The sequence below is a fragment of the Eutrigla gurnardus genome (genome assembly GCF_963514095.1).
Source record: "Eutrigla gurnardus genome assembly, chromosome: 3".
NCBI classification, from domain to species: Eukaryota; Metazoa; Chordata; class Actinopteri; order Perciformes; family Triglidae; genus Eutrigla; species Eutrigla gurnardus.
In genome coordinates, this window is record NC_139917.1 from 26,011,424 (window position 1) to 26,026,657 (window position 15,234).

The window sequence follows — 15,234 nt, forward strand, 5'->3', positions numbered from 1 at the left end:
ATTTATTAAGAAAACGTTACTTATTATTTGAACTTCTTTTGACACCAACAAACGTCTTTTACAAAAACCATGCGCCTGTAATCATGGGACATCTATAATTATGTTATATACTTACAAATATATTTATAAATATATAAATGTCCCATGATCTTACGGCGCAATTTACAAATTAAAACATGACTTTACCAATTCTTTATCATATGATGCTCACAAAAAGGTGTGGCTCATGCTGGCTTCTACTAAAATCTCACAACAGAGATTCCTTGTGTCTGGTAAGACTTTGAAGACTGGTATTACACGTATGAAAAACACCACTGGGTAAAGGAAACTAGTTGCACAACTACAGTGCCAGAGATTATTGTTCCATTGGCCCCGGGGTATTCTCTATATGGGCCGACATGGAGATGGTGCTCTTGTGAAGCTTCACAGCGAGGCGGACCCAGTCTCCGGCACGAACCTCCACGGGCTGCTGCAGCACGGCGGCCGCCTGCTTCCAGTGAGAGTTGTGGCTGAGGGTGCTGACGCGGATCTCCTGGTCCAGGTAGATGTCGTACCAGAAGGGAATCGCAGTTATCCTGCCCGAAGACGTGGCCCGGACCTGGGAAACGGAGTACGGCTTAACCAGATATGTACGGTACCCAAGAACAGTGCATTTAATATTCATGAGTTTAGGATAAATAGCTTGAATGGGATCAAATCACACTGCACCTCATGTTAGATCGCTGTATGAATGTGGATGCCTTGTGGGGAGGAGTGTCTGTTAATATTTTAATGTATTTAAACTCAAAATAAATTCAAAAGGTGGGTTTGTCCTGAGACCAAAAATACAAAGTTAGGAGGGAAAGTAAAGTTAAAAAGTCTGTCTCAGGGAGACGTGCACAGTGTTTTTCAGTTGAATTATATAAAGTAATTATTACCTTTACGTCTCTGGTAGTGTAGTTTGCAGTAGAATTCATTAAGTCAAGGACAAAGAGCTCCACAAACTCGCTGAGGTGCCTGCACTCCAGTGTGGAAAAGTCCAAGAACACATGGACGGGTACCTGGAAGACAAAACGCAGTGTTGGAACTATAATAATATGAAAACCAATAAAAGACAATACTGAGATCTGACAGCGATGCGGCACAAAACAGGTACTCCTTAAGTTGACACTAAGTGTCCCCCAAAAAAATCAAGGCCCACTGCTTCATTTATGTCCATAATAAGTTAAAAAGACTTTATCATTGTGGCTACATGATTAAAATAAGAAAAAGAAAAGATCAAGGCTCCTTCAGCTTTATAAAATGTTGTACTTGATTTTTTGTGGGTCCATTCCCTCTCTTTGAAAAACAAAATAAATAAAAAAATAGGTTGCTCTTAGTTCTTGCTGGTACCTTTTCTTCCAAAACATTATTCATCCACATTAGGTTCTAATCTGTAGCGTCACTGGTTAATGTTGGGAAAGTAATCTTCCACCTCAAACTCTTGAAAAGTCGACACGCGGGCCGCGGCTGCAGGCCAGCCGACTTTAAAAGCTGAGGGAGGAACCAGAGCGGCGGCACCGAAAGTGTGACAGTTTCCTTGAGCGTGGAACAAAAGAAATCTTTCCTCCTCCCTGTCACAGTTGTGCAGACCTCGGAGCCGGCTGTTTGATGTGCTTGATGTAATGTATACTGATGGATTCAGGTAGGAATGTCCTGGGCCAAGCTGTGTGTTGTTGCCTCGTGTGACAGTTGTGCTAGAAAAGTGCCCTCCACCGAGGGCTTCAAAGACAACATCTGTTTAAACAAGCGACCGTCCCTTGTGGGTCCTACGAAATTAGAGCACAAACATGACGCTGGGAAAAAAGAAAAAAAGATAATTCCAGACCAAATAAAGAAAAAGAAATCAAAGAGATGTTGCCGTTTCTTGAACACCGCTGGGAAGCAGACTTCAAAGTGGAGTGCACGATAGAAAAACACAGTCCTGGACATCAGTATTGCACCTTGTTCAACAAAACACGATCCGTGCATGGCGGGAAACAAAACAACTCGTTTTGTAGTGTTGCACTATACGTCAATCATACTTAATAAAACTCACGAGCAACACATCGGCACCTAATAGGCAAACTCTAAATGGGAATGACGCAAGCTCACAAACACTGCAGACGGTATGTAAAAGCTGGTAATACTGAGTGTTGCCTCAGTAACATGACACAGAATACAAGATACGAGTGGCCTGTGATGTGCAAAAGGAAGGTTTTGCAACTTGTGTTATGCAGATGGAAAAAAGTTTCAGTGCAACAACATACCATAGTTTTAGTGTGCTTTCCTATTAATTAGTATTTAATGTCATGTTGAAATGAAAAAAAATGGCCTTTTAACCCTTTCCCATCACATCTCCGGTCTTATTGTGCACTTATTTAAATAAATAAATAATATTTATTAAAAAATGATCTTTTTGAATGATCAAAACCTTGTTAGTACGTCACGGTACAGAAGCTTCATAACCACTAATAAGTCGGATCTTATGACAAAGATTAACTTCACAAACAAACCGGAGTTAAGTTACTATAATCAGTCTTGTGTTCATGTTATTCTCAGAATCCCAATACTTTATTAATCCCTCAGGAAACAGTAAAGCTGCTCCATTACAGTTGGAAAAGAAAGAAACGTGCAGTTATTGGAGACTTCCTTAAAGATATCCTCAACTTTGGGACGTTTAAAGATGCAGTTTGTAGCATTAAGAGGTTGCTCACCCCTCCCTTTCCAAGCGTGTCAGGGAACGATTGCGACGTGAAAGGCCTTCTTCTCGTTAGTCCAAACACAGTAAATACGTGGGCCGTGATACTTGGCAGCTTACGCAGGTGTACTTACAGTGAACTGGTTGATGAAGGGAGCGATATTGAATCCCAGCGTCGGCTCTTGACCCTGGACGGCGCTTTCCAGCAGCAGCGTGTCCGACTCCACCAGCATGCCCTGAACCACAATCTTTGCAGGGAAGATCTGTCCTCCGTCCTCCAGCAGACACCTGACACACATCAGGGACAGATGTTTTATACCAAGATACATATATAGTGTGTGTGTGTGTGTGTAGATCTTCCAGCATCCCCTTACCTGGCCAGCGACGCCTTCTCCATCAACTTCTGTCTAATGAGACCACAAGTCTCCACGCAGTCCAGCATGATGGCGCTCCACAGCTTCTCTCTGGACGGCCTCTTCAGCATCCCCTGCTCGTCCTCCGTGTGGTTGAGCCAGAACTCTAGGTGCTCCTCTCGGACGTTATTGGAGCGAGCCAGTCTCCTCAGGACTTCCTGTTGCTTCTTCTTCTCCACAGAGCTGTAGGCTTTCACGCCGCCGTGGCTGGCGGCGATGAGGGAGAGCAGCGAGAAGCCCTCCGACACGTCGAGGACATACAGCAGGTCGCTGCTGTCCGTGGAGTCGGCGAGATTGGACTCGACCCCGGCTCCTTTCGCTGGGTTTTTAACCTTCAGATGGGAGATGAGTTTGGACAGCGCGGCGCAAAAACTCTGGTGGTAGTCCCGATTGTTCAGGAGCGCCATTTCTGCACATTCCAGCATGCAGAAGTCTTTCGTTTGAGTCTGGTTCGTCTGAAGACTCGCGAGCGCACTGCACAGTTCTGCCTCCGGGTTTGAACTGGAAACGGGGTTTCCAGAGTCCTGCCAGTCCGGACGCTTGTCTAGACTGATTTCATGGCCGTCTCTCAGCACGGCGAAGCTGCAGAGCCTCAGGAAGGCGTCTCGGCAGGAGACCTCAACAATCAGCTCGTCCTGCGGCTTCAGGACAAAACCTGAAAAGAATCAAAAGAAGAAGAAAACGCTGACTTGGCGTGCGAACCTCACTAAAGTGAAAAACTGGAATGGATTGAAGCGCAGACAATGGAGTACTTTCAGATTTTTTAAATCTGGTTAACCTTCTGATTTAAAATGAAAATCTTGCCAATTTTAGCCTCTTTTATTGAGGCAAAATTAAAAGAGCTAAAGCTTATTTTGCCTATCAACATTAAAAATAATGAATTATCAACAAAAAAAGTTATTTCTCAAAGTGATGCATTAAAAAAAGGCCTGCTGCTGAAAAGAAAACTAATTAAAACACAATGAAATGGACAAAATATGGGGGAAAAAATGCAGATAACTGCTTATAATGTCATGATTTTATAAATGCTAAGCTAACAGGGGTCTAAGGACAGAGGGTGTTACATGCTGTACAGATTGTTTGTGATTTTATTTAATAAATAGAAATGATTTGACAATTGAAAGACTTTTAAACAGAGAGTGTAGGAGAGGGAGAGGGAGAGCGAGCCCAACAGAGAAATGAGATTCAGGGGACCGGGTGCACAGAGGGGGGGGAAGGATTCCTACAGGAATAACATCTGCTCGTGTCTTCATGTCAGCGCGCGGTTCCTCAGAGGCATTTGGGGAAAAAAAATTGCATATTTATTGCCTATAAGAATTTCATGAACACTAAAGAGAGTCACAGGCAATCACGGAGCACACGTCACGCCGACCGGGGAAACGGATGTTGGTGATCACCGGGAAAAGGTGGCGGCTCCCTCGACGCTGCCTCCGCCAATTAGCGGCGCGGTGAAATGCCGATGAGCCCCGTCTGAGGGATGACGTACCGCGATGCCAACTGGAACATGTCACCTGGTGTCAGTAGCTGTTCAATCCACAGTGGCCCGGGATGAAAGCAGAGTCAAGAATGGTTGTTGCTTAGCTAATCAGAATTTTACTTTGGTGATAAAATGTGTTTAATATTGATTATTTACAGTTGTGGATTCCATAAACAGGTGATGTGTTTTACACACGGCATATTGTGGACTTCAATGAAAGGAATTATTAAAGATCTTTCAGGGAGCTCAATCTTTATGTACCGATAATCCTGTGATTATTATATTCACATTATCATTAAAAAAATACAGTCAGAAAACTTGATCCATAATTAACTGAAGGCTGTAGTGATGAAGTCGTGATGATTATAGGTTGAAATGTTATTTAAGACAGTTAATAATGTTGAATAGTGTATGTTGATGAGGTGTCTCAAGTCTCGAGTGCGATGATTCGGGAAATGAAGGGAAATAAATGTATTTGTGGCACATTTTTTTACATTTTGGAGCTTGGAAGTATCAAGTATTTTAAATGCTCAAGTCCGAGTGAAAACACGAAAGTCTTCCATGATTTTGTCAAGTCTAAAATCAGCAAATGTGTGACTCAAGTCCAAGTCCCGTCACTGGAGTCCACACCTCTGCTATGCTGTCTAGAAGACACACTGCCCTCATCTGATGTAACATGGAACTGCATGACAGATCGGAGTAGAGAGTACAAGCTGAGCAGAAAATAAACCGCTAAGAATGATGACGGTGGAACTAGTCCTGGCCTAACAGGTTCAACAAAGCTACCAGGAAACTCAGCACGGTGTCAATTAATTAGTCCACACACACCCACATATTTCTGAGAAGACTAACGAGCCGGACTGCGTGGATGTACAGAGACTGCAATGACAATTCCCTCCACACACACACTGTAACTGTGTCTCCCTGTATGTCCCGTGAATCTCACCCTTGGTGCTGTGGACAGGGTAGATGGCTTGCTCCCAGCAGGTGTCCTCCTGGGGTCCAGTAGACAGACTGCTCTCCTCATCCAGGTGGAGCTGGAACCACACAGCCAGAGCGTCCAGCTCCCCCTCCTCGATGACAGGCAGCCGGATCTGACGGACCTCCCTGGAGCTCAGCCCTTCCAGTTCCTACAGGTGACCAGAACAAAAGAGATCAAGGAGTTCAAGGAGTTGATACCGGGATACGGGCTAAAAGCAAAAATGCCCAAAAAGTTCATTTAAAGTTGTAAATGTTAGAGGCCTCTGAGATTTACTGGTAGCTTTTCAACCCCAACTTGCCCCAAAGCAAGAATTATGTTAAGAAATAGGTATGCATTTTTCTAATTCTAGACCCGACAGACTACATAGAACTATGATATAACACGGGATTTCTTAGGGACTTGCTTAGTAAGCTGGTAAAGTAACTGGTAATACCCAGTGTCGTAAATGTCAAGGTCTGCTTATATTCTATAGGAGAAGCTCTTTGAAGGAGAAAACTTTTGTTATTTTCACTGCGACTGATTATCCGACTGATATTCTTGGGACTCAGTCACACACTGAAGACTGGACGTGTGGATGAATATCAACCGTTGATCCTCTCAGGGAGACTAACCCGCTGTCTCCAGTCTGCCAGGTGTTCACTGTGAGCTAATAAATCAGGCAAACGACGCCCGCAGGCCTATAGCTAAATAATTTGGCCACTGATCTGCAAACCAATTTAGCCTGTGAGGCAGCCGGTCTGCTCCTTTCATGGGACCAACAGAAATATGGTCAAGTAAATTAATGATTTTTCTCAGTTACATTATTCCGCCTGACTGGAGGCGTCAAATATCCACTGAATATTATGATTTCTCACGTGGCTGCGGATCAGACACGGAAAGGACATAAACAAAACAAAAAGTTAAGTCAAAAACACATTGAATTGATTGCAGCTGAGTGAATTCAATTCAAAGAGTTTTTTCCCGCCCATTTCTGCTCACTTGCACATTGTTGAAATCTATGTTGAGGGCCGTGAAGGGCTCGGTGAGAGCTTTGTATCCCCCCGGCAGCCTGCTGAGTCTCTCTGTGGTGTACGGCTCCATGGAGTCATCCGGCTCAGGGCTGCAGCTCACCGGGCTGCAGAGCTCTCCGGCTGCAGCGATGGAGAGACTTCCCACCTCTGACACACAAAGCCTGCGTAGGACACGAACAGATCTAATGGCGCTGCCGTGCCGTCGTATTTATCTGACCCTCACAGGAACAGAGAGTCCAGCTCCTACCTGTGATGCCTGCGGATCTCCAGGCTCTCCAGAGCCATGCCGAACACCGTGGCTCCGGCCGGGATGACCCGTCCCGTCGCAGACGGATCATGGGATTCATTCTCACCTCTCTTTAGGGCAACAAACAGAGTTGAAAAGTAGTGTAAAGCTGCAGTTGGTCATTTTTATCAAACCAGGCAGCGCTGATCAAATAAGAAGTAAGATTCTGTTACTGCGTTGCTGATTTCTGGCATTAAATATGTTCAGGAACATATTTTCCTGTAGTGGCTGTGAAATGAGTTTGTGCCGATATGTTGAAAACAAGCAGCAACCGACAGTGCTGAAAAATAAAGGCTGTGTAGAAGAGCCAAAGTCTGCAGTTCCTCAAACGGCCACTGGGAGTCAAGCAAGTCAATTTCCAAAGACCCCTCGGCTCTGATTGGTTGATTTTCTGCGGGTTCAGTGGAATTAAGAGCATTGAAATAAGGCATTTTTTCTTCTTCTAAATAATTAAATAAATAATTATTCTAAATAAAGTGTTACACAGCTCTGGCATCATTATTTACATATTTAATGTTGTCTATTAATTTTCAGGAATGTTTCTTTCTTGTGGTAAAAATGAATGATTATAAGACCTTTCATAACATGCAGCTCAAAGTGTTTTCCAAAAAAAATAAATCTACCACACAGGTATTAAAACAGAAAACATACAAATATATAATATATAATAATAATATAATATATACACAGTATAATAGTAGTAGTAACACAAGTTAATAATGCGAAAAGGAAGTATCAATATTTAAAAACAGTAAAAGTGACAAATATTAGGAAAAAAAAGTGGGAATCCATGAATTAATTCATGAGATTTTCCACCCTGTATGTGGCAAACAGCAATAGACTATTATAAACATTAATATTGCACTGTGGCAACTGCAAAAATAAACTTATTGATCGTGTCATGTGTTTGTGTTTAATAAATGAATAAATGAAGTTACCCGTGGAGGCAGCAGGAGGTGGTGCCAAGCATGAATGAGACTCTCTATGATTCCCTCTCCAAACAACCCGGCATCCACCGTCTCCGTCACCACCAACGACACCCTGAGAAAAACAAGATTAAAAAAAATGACATGACAAATACTAGTAGGATCATAATGCAGGATCCATGTGAAATACTTGTGGTGCACCTCTGTGGGATGTCCTTTGGCACTTCCATCTCCAGAGACTTCATGTGGATGATCTTGATGCTGCCGTCCATGCCGTTAGCGCTCACCACCTCGCAGGCCAACTCGTACATCGTCTTCGACAGTTCGCAGGCGTACACCTCGGCAGCGCCGGCCTTCTTCGCACACATACTTCACGGAGAGAATCAGGAAATCAGGAATCGTATGTGGTACCACTACGTTTGGGTTTAAGGAGTTCTAACTACCTATATCTCACCTGAGGATCCCAGTGCCCGTTCCTATATCAAGTACCGTGTTGCAGCCGCTGTGAACGGCCTTCTGGATCGCTTGCTGGTACTTCCGGTTCCTCCCGTGGTCGTTGAGCATCAGGAAATGCCAGCGCTCCACCAGCCAGTTGGCCACGCGGTAGAAGTTCTCCCGGGCCTCTGGGTAGTCCGGTCTCAGCTTCAAGGCTTTATGGAAGTGACCCGCGGCTTCATCTCTGAAGCCCATTCTGGATCAGAAAAGGAAAACGTATAAGCATGTGATTCATAGGAATGATGTAAACTGGGTTGGAAAAAGTATGAAGGAAAATACCTGAACAAGTGTTCGCCCATGCTGTTCAGGATGACCTCATCGGCAGGAAACAGTTCCAGCGCTTGTTCGTAACAGTCAAAGAGGTCCTGAATGCGGCCCACGGAGTCCAACTCTTCTGTCCATTTGAAAAGAGTGAACCTGAAGGACTCCTAAAAAGGGAGATGTCACAACATTTTAGATTTTTCGATTTCTGCTGCGTGTGTGTGATTGCAGAAAACCGCAAAACATTCATTACCCTCGCAAAGTCCTTAAACATGGGTGCAAGGTTGAGGACCAGAAGGTAGTGCACAAACGCGGTCCCATAATCCTGGTTGAACAGGCACTGCTGGGCACTTTCTAGGGAGCTAGAGACCAGCTCGTTCCTGGCGGGGTCCTCCCTGCGGCGCCTTCGGGTCCTCCTGCCGTGTTTCGGCCTGGCGCTGGCATTAGGCATCCCTTGGACAAAAACAAAGGAGAGTCTATTAGGAAATGGTGATGTCATAATACAGTACAGATGCCACATTTAATAAGCCAATAGGTTCAATGTATGACTCTGTACTGTATGGCCTTTAGACTATGGAAACATATTTTTAAATGTGAGATAAGTACATTTTTGCATTTCTAAGTCAAACTTTTGAGCTTTGACTTTCCAAGAAATCAAAATTATGAAACATGATAAACATATTTTGGGCTTTTATACATGCCTCACTTTCGTAGAGTAATAATCGCCTTAACGTCAACATAAATGGTAAATATTACGTGTTACGTAGACTACTGTTTATATTAAAAATACAAACGTTGACAGAATGTTAGGCATGTTACATGTTGACTTACTGTATGCTGTTTTGGATGGCAGGCTGGGTATGTTACGGGTTGTATTTTCACGGATGTATACTGCTGTTTGGTTTAAGAGGCTAATTCACGGTTGTGTCCTATAAAGTCGTTAGCATCGCTGTAAGCGACGCTTCCTCCGGCTGCAGCCCAGCGGCGGATCACGTGATAAACATCTGCTCCGACGGCGGCTACGATAGGTCAAAGAAAAAGACCGCATCGGGGTTTTATATCCACGTTGAAACGGCTAGACGTTGATCACAAGAGTAAAATCACATTTCTGCTACCGTTAAAAAACACGTGTCCGCGCTCTAAACCACCCGGTCAGAAACACGTCACGAGGCGTAAAGGTTCCGCCGGCGCAATTGTAACGAAGTTTCACATGTTTGAAGTTAAAAACGGGGGATTTTAACTATGTTATTAACTGCAGAAAACATGGTGGATATTTATTCACGTATTGATTTACAAATAACGCGACAGTAATGGTTCCCGCCTCTAATCCGCCTCTAATGGGACCAACGACAGGCTGAATCCTGAAGCGCAAGCGAAGAGTAGAAAAGATCGGGATAGTTCCCACCCGTGACAACTCCTGAGGTGGACCATGACGGAAGCGGTCTTAAAAAAGGGTGTGTGTGAATGCAAAAGATTTCATGCGCCTATAGCCCATCAGTGTTGTGTGTTTTGTTTGTTATATTCTGTTAGGTTAAGCTAAGTGCGAGCCTAAATATTTGCTCATACCTCTCCACTCCAAAATGACACACTGTTGACATTGCTTTAGGCTGTGTCCCTCATTTTGGGTGTAGCTTTGTAGCCAGGGGCGTCAGCAGCATTTGATATGTTGGGGGGTTCCCACATATCGTCACCTGTTTTAATACGTCCATGATTCATGATTGTAACATCTGAAATTAAAATATGACCAATGGCCAATGGCCCCTGTTGCTGGCATCAACTCGTTGACCAAGTAGCTGCAAGAAGTAAACTTCCTTTGGTGCTTGTGTGTGCTGCGTATGTGTGTAGGAAACCAGTAAAACATGGAGTGCATTCCTATTGCTGTGGGTATTCCCCAACCCTAACGAAAATCCCAAACCCCAACGTTAACCCCAACCCCAACCCTAACAACTAACAACAACCCTAAACCTAACACCAACCCTAACAACAACAACAACCCTAAACCTAACCCCAACCCTAACAACAACAACAACCCTAAACCTAACCCCAACCCTAACAACTAACAACAACCCCAACCCTAACCCCAAACCTAACCCCAATTTTCACATATCTCGGGACGGAGGGTCGTAGAGACAGACTCGGGAGTGGGCGGCGTCTGACCTAATTCGACCCTTCAAAGTGTGTGTACGTAGTATGCAGCGCTTTGAGTGGTCAGACGACTAGAAAGGTGCTATATGATGCAGGTCCAATTTACTATAACATACTAAATAATTACCATGTATGTCCTGCCTTGTGTTTCCAGAGTTATCCTGAGCATCCAGAGACCAGTTTAACACTCAGATATTATCAAAGTGACAATATATGAGAAACACAAATTTAGCTTGAGCATAGATTTCAGGAAGTGGTGTACTCTAGTGTATTTTTGAATGCCATGTTTACTACATCTTAGAAAGAAATATTGCACTTTTCATTCTCCAACATGTATCATTTTGTTTACTTTACAAATTAAGATTTTACATACAAGAAACATATCATTACTTCTACGTTCTAACAGTCAAACGATACATACACATTAATGCATCATTAATAATGATCAACTAAAAAATATTCAATAATACAACAAAGTAACATGCTATTTACACATTAATGCATAATTCATAATGATCAACTATAAAATATTCAATAATACAAAGTACTTTTATTTTTTTAAACAGTAAAAAACATTTTTCTACCAATCCATCTGCTTATTTTCCTTCATTTAAATTATATTTTACATGTAATATTTATGTGGAATTCGTTTTGGTCCACCTCGCCCTTGAAATAACCCTAATCAGTGCTCGCTGGGCAGCGAAGCGAAGGCGGAAGTAGCCAAGAGTGAACGATCTCGCAGAAGCTACACACTCTTTGGTAGAAGTTTTGCTACACGCACACACAGATGTCAGCAGAGTTTCTCAATCTGTCACTTTGGTAGGTGGAGTACGCTTGATGGAGGAAGGAAAACTTGGATACGGCGACCGTGACTTTCCTGACAAGTCCCGTGAAACGACTTCCGATGACCACGTCGCCCGTTAGCGTATCCTCGTAACATTTTTTTTACCTGTTTACGGCTCCTTTCGCTCTTTGACAACCGGGGGAACAACACCCATGCGCGTGTGTCAGAAGTTACCATGCTAATTACCGTTAGCTGCCGCTACTTCACGTAGCTATGTTCTCTCTGCTAGCGAAAAGAGCGGTAATGTGTTTATAACGGGCTACTTTTTCCTGTAATTTATGTTTTAATAATCCAGCAAAGTAAGCGTCAAATTCGACTAGTTTTTTCCCGCCGTTGAAAAGAGAAGGCTATCAATCTGTCACAGACATGGGACTACACCCGCTGGAATTCAGTGAATGCTATCTGGACAGCCCCAGCTTCAGGGAGAAGATAAAGGCACACGAAGCGGAGCTGGACAAGACCAACAGATTTATCAAAGAGCTGTACAAAGATGGGAAGAACCTCATCAACGCGACGAAGCGTAAGTTTGCAAGAAATAGTCTGTTGGGTGGGGGTGATGATGTCATGAATTGGAAGGGGAGGGGGGCGTGGGACAGGGGAGTTGTCTCTATCTCACCTGTTTGAAGGTCTTTTCCACGGTTTTATGAGGACAGTTAGTCGTGTGTAAGCCTGAACCAAAAGGCCCTGAGCTCTTTTAATAACCCTATGCTCTAGTTGCACACACACACACACACACACACACACACACACACACACACGGGGTTAACATGATTAGATCCTTATCTATTTGAACTCTAGTCTTGTGGGCGGGGCTTGTTTGAAAGTTCCCCCAGTGCTGGGAGCCAAACTTCAACACACTGTCATTACATAAAAGCTTCTTTCATGTAATGTTGAAGTGTTGCGTTCAATCAAAGTGCTGTGAAACGTCTCCAGTCGCTGAAAGATTCACTGCAAAACCCAATTTTTTTTTAAAAGTGCATCAATACAGTAGTATCATCAATGCTGTAGTGTTGACAGAAAGGCTGTCCAGCAGCATTGTGACTCTTAATCCTCCAGACAGACTTACTTCATCGCGTATCTTAGTCACCCTGCCATGTCTTTAAATTTTGCCTCCGGCACAGCCTGAATTCTTGAAGATCCTGAGAGCTTGATCAGCAATCTCAATATTGAAGAGGTTAAAACTCCAGCAGGTATAGAGCGCGTTCAGCGTGTGACCTTCGATGGATCGAAACGGGTCGCCCTGACGATAAAGTTGACAGTAAAGTTTTTTTTTTTTCCTTCTCCTTGCACCTTGGAAGCAGGTGAAGTTGTGCCAGAAACCCCTTTCGCTGCCTTAGGAAATGTCATATTGTCATTTACTATCACATCGTGAGAATGGGATCTGTGTTATCCCTTTACAACATTGTGTTTGGTTTTGCAGGTGTTTCATTGATGGGGTGGAAAGTATACACTCAGGGTCAAAAGGTCACGAAGATGCAATGTTTAGTTGCACTGGTATTCAAATGCAGCATTGACGGAATTTAGGTGCCAAGATAACCAGATATAAACATCCAGTTTTGCTTTTACATTTCGAACAATCACATGATCACATCTGCTGTGTCTCCGTCTGCCACACTGTCCTCCTGTCCTGGGTGGATACTGTTGTGCTCGGCTGTTATTTGCATACTTGTGGTGTACTGTACCTGTTAGCTTGAATCAGTCTTGTCATTCTCCTCTGGCCTTCTCTCGTCCTGAATATTCCCCAGAGACTGCAACTTTATCACATATCTCATACACGCTCCGGAGGGCAGAGCCATGCCATCGTACCATGTGTCAGGCATTGCCTCAATTATTGCAAAAAAACAACAACCATAAGTTGATTGTGGTGAATTTCTATTTTTGGGATAATTGGAAATATCGTGACAAGCGAAGCCGGAAGTAAAAACTACAGCGTACAAAAATACATTTTCACACAGATTTGTGTCTTATCTGTGAAGCAATTAATATAATTGTTTCTTTACTAAACATAAAGTAATTCCAGTATGTTTTCCAGTCACTATTTTGATTTTTAAGCACATTTTGATGACATGAAATGTTCATATGTTCCCATTGCCTCGTCAAGGAAACGGTAATTGAGTATCCTGACCTCGTCTTCATGCTTGATATTCATATTTCATATACCTGCTCTGTCTTCTTTTTTACCAGTTGAACTTCCACAGAGCACTGTGGTGAACTCTGGTATTCACTGTTGCTCACAGATGAGTTGATATTGAGGCTCTGCTATGTTGTAAATTGACACACAGTATCCCGTTTCAGGAGGACGCTTCATGTCTTCTATTTCATGCCTTATATGACTGTGGCTGAACTATAATGTTGATTTTAAGATCATCGGACATTTGACTTATATCACACAGTATCAATATGAAGCGTGTTAACCCCCATCAGGTCTGCGTTCTTGTTTATGAGACGGTGACGGGGAATGGAGAACCCCGGTCATCCACTCCCAGCGGGAGGACTGCAACGTCAGTTCAAATTTCAGGAAGGAACTGATGGTCATGTTCTTATGCACGGACGTAAATGAAGTGCTCTCATCCTCTTTTTTTTCTTCTTTAAAATGAGGCCTGTCCTCCCTCGTCCCTTCTTCTGTCAAATGACTGTTTTTGACCTTCTTTGATAACTGTAATCTTGAGGCGTTTACTCTCATAGTAGTAATAGAGCAACTTAAATGTTATCCAACTGCCACGGCAAAATACATGACCTGGCTGTTTTTAATGTGTCCAGAAGTAAAAACAATAAACTACTATTTCTAAAAAAGGTCTTTCCTACCTCGATATTTAATTCAAGGCGAGGCCGATTCATCCAAACTGGCAGTTACTATCAACTGAATGTGCTTGACTGATAACAGTCATGTGACACGTAGAGCTGAAACATTAACTGTCAAATTCAGCTATTGATTAATGTTGAAAAAATGCCCAAGATTTTCTGCATTTTTGCTACTGTTCTTATGTCTTATATGATATTTAGATCAATATTTTTGGTTATTTGTGTTTAAACAAAAACAAACATTTTGAAGAGATGATTTGTATAATAATAGTTGGGACACTTGAGACCTTGAGAGCACAATTTAACAAGTTCTGCCTGATTAATGTAATGTGGAATTGCATAATGGGGATTGAATTTTGTAGTCATACATTTACTACAACTAATCAAATTCTTAAAGGAGGATCAGACCACACAAAGTGAAATTCTGTCACCTTTTCTCAGACTTTTTCGCAGTATTTTATGGTTCACATTCGTTTTAAATCGGTTATAAAGTGACATTATTGTTAATTTTTTAGCTCCTGCTTTGCTCTCATTACTGGGACATTACTCTGATAGTCTTGTCTCATGAGTGAGTCTGTGTTCGCGTGTCCTCATAGAGACACTGCGACATAGAGACGCAGTAATTCTTCTCCTTCCAAATCTGCCTTGTTTGTAGTTCACGGCTTTGAAGCTCAGACAGTTGTTTTTGATGTGCGGAGCTGATTCGGGGAGGTTAAGCTGTGTAATCCTCTCTGTATACGTCGGTCATGCCATAAGATCTAACACTCTGCGGTGTTGTGAGTAAATGGTTGATCTAGCACTCTGAAACTTTGACAGATTCAGGGCCAATCCCAATTCTTCGTTCTGCCGCTCACACATCGACTTCCCCCTCGGCACAGAGTTACAAGGGGCGGTG

The 15,234-nt window shown here is 43.0% G+C and overlaps 2 protein-coding genes across 4 annotated transcripts in view; one reads left to right on the plus strand and one right to left on the minus strand.

Moving 5' to 3' along the window:
* Positions 1–33: 33 nt before the first annotated feature.
* Positions 34–9,783, minus strand: prmt9 (protein arginine methyltransferase 9). Its single transcript, XM_084003126.1, has 13 exons — positions 9,380–9,783; positions 8,802–9,001; positions 8,567–8,715; positions 8,247–8,483; positions 7,994–8,161; positions 7,805–7,907; positions 6,828–6,937; positions 6,549–6,741; positions 5,535–5,718; positions 3,073–3,766; positions 2,833–2,986; positions 918–1,040; positions 34–598 (listed from the first exon to the last, which is right to left on the minus strand). The coding sequence occupies exons 2-13, from the start codon at positions 8,997–8,999 to the stop codon at positions 356–358; spliced, it is 2,556 nt and encodes an 851-aa protein (XP_083859252.1). The 5' UTR covers positions 9,000–9,001; positions 9,380–9,783; the 3' UTR covers positions 34–355.
* Positions 9,784–11,486: 1,703 nt separating this feature from the next.
* The window catches only part of arhgap10 (Rho GTPase activating protein 10), a 46,675-nt gene continuing 42,927 nt past the window's right edge, over positions 11,487–15,234 (plus strand). For 2 of the 3 annotated variants that reach the window (XM_084003143.1, XM_084003145.1), the window contains exon 1: positions 11,488–12,057. In XM_084003143.1, coding sequence (XP_083859269.1) covers positions 11,904–12,057 — 154 coding nt within the window. In that variant the 5' untranslated portion in view covers positions 11,488–11,903. Of the gene's footprint in view, positions 12,058–15,234 lie in introns of all 3 variants that reach the window. The other variant, XM_084003144.1, reaches the window with a different exon arrangement.